Genomic DNA, 4,882 nt, shown 5'->3' with positions numbered 1-4,882 from the left:
ATAATACAGATGAGAGAGATTTATAGCCTGACTGCTAGAACTGGAAACACTTCTATAAAAGCTGTTAGCGAGTCAAAATATACAACTAGACGATTAACACCTCCTTGGGGAGCATAACATGAAAGCTGAATACATCTCTCCTTATATCATAGATGTGTTTTAGAAACATCTCCCATATTCTATCACCTGCTGTAGATTTACATCCTACTAGGTCACGTTGCTTGCATAAAAAAAATAAAAGTTTGCAATAACCAACAAAAAACTATATTGCAACTACAGAAAAAACAATGCTGAGATACTGGCACAACTTCACCATATGTCATTTTTGGGCTCAGATAAATATTGGACAAGCCGTTAGAGCTACTGAAATATTCAACATCAGCGTTCAAAGGGCGTTCAGCCCATTATGGTCATTATATTTAATCGTTTTCCTATATCCATCAACAAGAGATAGATATGAATTGTTCCTGACAGTTTACATTACTAACAGACCAGATTGGTGTGTATATACACCATAAATTTATATCATCTATATATCGCCTATCGCCTGATTTACAGAATAAAAATGCAATGTGTGTTTTTACTGAAACAAATGTGTTTATTGTATCTAAACTGTAGCTATGTTGTACTGAATTTTATCTTATTAGTTGTTTGGGAATATATAGAGGTTGACTATCTGTACATTGCGGTAAAGGGTGTAATTGCGCACGTTAAGGCGCAGTACGAATTGCCGCAAATTTTAACAAAAGACAGCAGGCATTATCTCTTTTTCTAATACTGGATTTTATTATAAACTACTTTTCCAATCGTTTTAGAACACTAATGTGAAAAAAATGTAAACTTAACCTCCTCCAAGTGGATGAACCTTGCCTTTTTAGAAGCTGCGAAGAAGGCTTCAATAGTGTTTTGTGTTTGTTTTTTTTGCTGTTTTTTTTTTTTTTTTTTTACCATTTGGAGGTTCATCCACTTTTCGTGTAGTTGTCGGCGCAAAAGAGCAGAAAGAAAGAAAAAAAAATCTTCATAAATAAAGCAGAGAAATCTCCTACGTCTGGGAACAGCTGTTGGTGGGCTGAGAGAAACATTTTGGGAGGAGAGACTTTAGCTCCTGTCCTCAGCGTTTGGCTAATTGCAGAAGAGCTATGGGGGGATAATAAGAGCATTCAGTGGTGCTGGGGGGGGGGGGTCGTTTTTTTAAGGAGAGGAATAAAAAAAGTCACTTTATCTTCTCAGTCTTTACATGTTAAGAACCATGAGATGAGCTCTGAAACCACGAAGTGTCTTGCTATGTACAGTAAAGTGTGCAGTCCCTCTGGGTGCTCCAGACAGTCCCTATGGATGGCCATGTTTTGTTTAGGATCCTAGATCCACCAGGCTGGAGGTGAGGGGTCCCAGGAGAGAGTCTTGGAGCTGGTGCTGGTGGCTGCTGAGCCCGTGGCCGCCCTGGGAGGCACTTAAAGCGCTTAGGGAGTATGATGAGCCCCCGGGGTGGCTGAGGTTCCCCTGCAGTAAGAGGACTGAGTTCTGGTCCGGGCTCTGTGGGGGGGAGAAATCCTCCTCGGAGCTGGACATGAGAGATTTGCCTCCATCCAGGGGGGAGAGCTGGTTCTGTTTGTTGCCGGACGTGTTGTTGTTTTCCGTGTTTTCCCTGCGAAAAAAAGGACAAAATGTTAGTTGTTTTTTTTTTTTACTATTTATTTATTTGTAATTTTTTCATTTTGTTTATTTTTATTTTGTTTTCCTTACCTCTATGTATCCTTTCATTTTCTATTTATTTTCATGTTTCCCTATGTTTGTTTCTTTCTCTTTTTTTTTTTTAATCTTTTTCACATTTATTTAATCTCTTTTATTTTCCATTCCCTTATCCATATGTTCTTTCTTTCTTTCTTTCTTTCTTTCTTTCTTTCTTTCTTTCTTTCTTTCTTTCTTTCTTTCTTTCTTTTCTTCTTTCCCTCTCTCATCTTTTTTCTAAATGTTTTCTCTTAACAAATCTACATATTACATAAATTATATTACTATTACAAATTATATATTTTTTTTTCCCACAATATCCTACATTTTGAAACTTATTTTACCCCATGTATTTTCCTTTCCTATGTCTGTATCATTTCTCCTATTATAGTTTCTCAACTCGTATTCCTTTTTGCATGTCTATTTTTTGCTTTTCACAATACCCAAAATTGTGAAACCTTTCCCCTTCTTTCTTTCTTTCTTTCTTTCTTTCTTTCTTTCTTTCTTTCTTTCTTTCTTTCTTTCTTCCTTTCTTTCTTTACAATTTTTATTACATTTTAACAATATCCTAAATTCTCAAACCTTTAATTTTCCACTGTATTTTTTCTGTTTTATTGTATTTGTTATTTTTTTGCTGTTGTTTTTTGAAAAGAAAACAAATGTCCCCCAAATTCAGACCCAGCCAATCCCAGGGATGACGAGCATGGCAGAGTCAATGATTTCTGTGTGTCAGCAGATATGTTGCATCAACCAGATTATCAGGGTATTCTGCTTGCCTTCTGTCTATAAATCAGACTGTTTTAATTATCATGTGCTTATGTTTTAGGTACAACTCAAAGTCATTTTGTGAAGTGTAAATCTTCGTCTCCATTATGTCTGTCTTCCCCCAGAGGCTAGACACAAATTAGTCCTTTAATTCCTTGTATTTGTCCTCATTACATTAAAAATAAAATTGGTGTGCAGGGGTGGCCTGGGTGAGCAGATCTGGAGTCCAGTGGATGATGTGAAATTCTAGTATAGATCTGAAACTTTATATGTGCTGGGGGCTCCAGATAAATGTGATCTCCCCGATGCAGCCATGTGAGGCACTGACAGCCACAGAGGAGTTAGTGGTGAGCTAAGAAAACACAGGACTCCACAGCCACCTCTGGATTTGTTTATCTGGCTGCCACAATATGTTCCTTGCATGCACAGCACCGACAAACGGTGAGTCCATCTCTGATTGGGGGAGGGGGGTACAGCCGGGTAGACCCCGGTATACATCTGCTGCTGAGGAAAATGCATGCTTTTCGGCATTCTGCTCCATTGTCTGGTTCTGCTAGCACCAAAATACAGGGTATCGGTGTTTGGATGCATATAACTTTAAATATTTCAATGTAATGATTACCCTGATCTGCATTTTGCTATCAGATGCACTATAAATAACTGTACATTAATAACTATTAATAGCTATCTATAAATAACTTATGTGCAGGCTCTTGCATGCGTTTGCTCGCGTTTATAAAATGACAAGCCCAAGGGGACCCCCAAAACAAGTCGCATGCATAATAGATAGAAATATTGTATAGATTATGAGAAAATGAGATTCCGTTGATCCCACCAGAACAGATCTCAGGGACAAGAACCTGGCCAGGTAGTTTTTTTTAAATATTAATAATTGTTTCCAGGAAGCTAAACCATCAATCAGAGCTTATGTATTGTAATAGATAGTAAGATTATTGTGCGAAACGGGAGATTCTGTGAAGTTGATCGCTGCTGAGAATGAGAACAGATCCCAGAATCTGACCAGGCAGTTTATTTTCTAGATTTTTTTATTTTTGCTATTAATAATATAGAGAATGACAAAAGGGAGATTATGTGATGCTGATTACATCTTATAATGAGAACAAATCCCAGGGACCAGAAATTGACCAGTATTTTTTATATTAATAATTGTATCCAGCAAGTTCAAAGTTCAATCAGGTCTCATGAGTTGCATAGTAACATTGCACAAATGATGGGAGAAGGGAGATTCTGTGAGGCTGATCACCGCTCAGCATGAGAACAGATCCCAGAACCTGGCAAGGCAGTTCTTTTTTCTGGATCACTTTTTCTAATAATAATTGGGTCCAGCAAACCAAAACTCCAAATCAGAGCTCATGTATTTCACTGGATAGTAACATCGTATAGATGATGAGGAAAGAGAGATTTTGTGAAGCTGATCACTGCTCAGAATGAAAGCAGATCCCAGAACCTGACCAGGCAGATTTCTTTCTGGATCATTTTTCTAACGCTAATTGGATCCAGCAAACTAAAACCTCCATGTATTACACTGGGATATTGACCATCTTGTAGATCAGGAGTCGCCAAACTTTCATTCGAAAGGGCCAGTTTACTGTCCTTAAGATTTTGGGGTGTGTGAGAGGACTGTGCATTTGGAGTAAACGTTGCCTGATCTTTGATAATGGGGGGGGGAGTAGTGCCTCATTTTTGTTGTCAGTGAAAGGAATTATGCCCCATTGTTGGTGTCAGTGGCAATGCCTCAAGGGCCGGATAAAGGCAAGCAAAGGGCCACATCCGGCCCCAGGGCCGGAGTTTGGAGACCATGGTGGTTGATAAGTAAAGGGATATTTTGTGCAGCTGATCAGCGCTCAGCATGAGAACAGATGTATTATTATTAAATGCAATAATAATTGTATTTAGCAAACTAAAACCCAGATCAGGGCTTATGTATTGTAATGGATAATAACATATAATGAGAATAAAGAGGTTCTGTGAAGCTGATCGCCGCTCAGAATGAGAACAGATCTCAGGGACCAGAACCTGACCATTTGTTTTCTACTAATAATTGTATCCAGCAAATTAAATGTCCAATCAGGTCTCCTTCATTGAATAGACGATGAGAAAATTGAAATTCTGTAATCAATGCTCAGAATGAGAACCAATCCCAGAAATCGACCAGACAGTTTTCTTTCTGGAAAACTTTTGATAATAATTGTATTTAGCAAACTACCCCAGATCACAACTCATGTATTGTAATGGATGGTAATATTGTATAGATAATGAAAATACAGTTCTCTGATCCTTGCTCAGAAGCTGAACACAGATGTCAGGGATATCAAGTTGTTGGATAATAACAAATAATAAAGAGATGATCACCGCTAAGGAGAACATA

General features: G+C 38.0%; 1 protein-coding gene across 2 annotated transcripts in view; it reads right to left on the bottom strand.

The window, feature by feature from the left end:
- Window positions 1-904: 904 nt before the first annotated feature.
- Window positions 905-4,882, bottom strand: part of SIX1 (SIX homeobox 1) — a 5,520-nt gene continuing 1,542 nt past the window's right edge. The window contains exons 2-3 of one of the 2 annotated variants that reach the window (XR_012237087.1): window positions 1,744-1,988; window positions 1,508-1,645 (exon numbers count right to left, since the gene is read on the bottom strand). Coding sequence is in view for 1 of the 2 variants with exons in the window: in XM_073609666.1 (XP_073465767.1) it covers window positions 1,351-1,645 (295 nt within the window). In the remaining variant the exon portion in view is untranslated. Of the gene's footprint in view, window positions 1,646-1,743; window positions 1,989-4,882 lie in introns of both variants that reach the window. The other variant, XM_073609666.1, reaches the window with a different exon arrangement.

This window comes from Aquarana catesbeiana, linkage group LG13, assembly GCF_042186555.1.
Source record: "Aquarana catesbeiana isolate 2022-GZ linkage group LG13, ASM4218655v1, whole genome shotgun sequence".
In the NCBI taxonomy this organism is placed as follows: Eukaryota; Metazoa; Chordata; class Amphibia; order Anura; family Ranidae; genus Aquarana; species Aquarana catesbeiana.
Note: the sequence above shows the minus strand (reverse complement) of the source record. Positions and strands in the feature narration are given on the sequence as shown.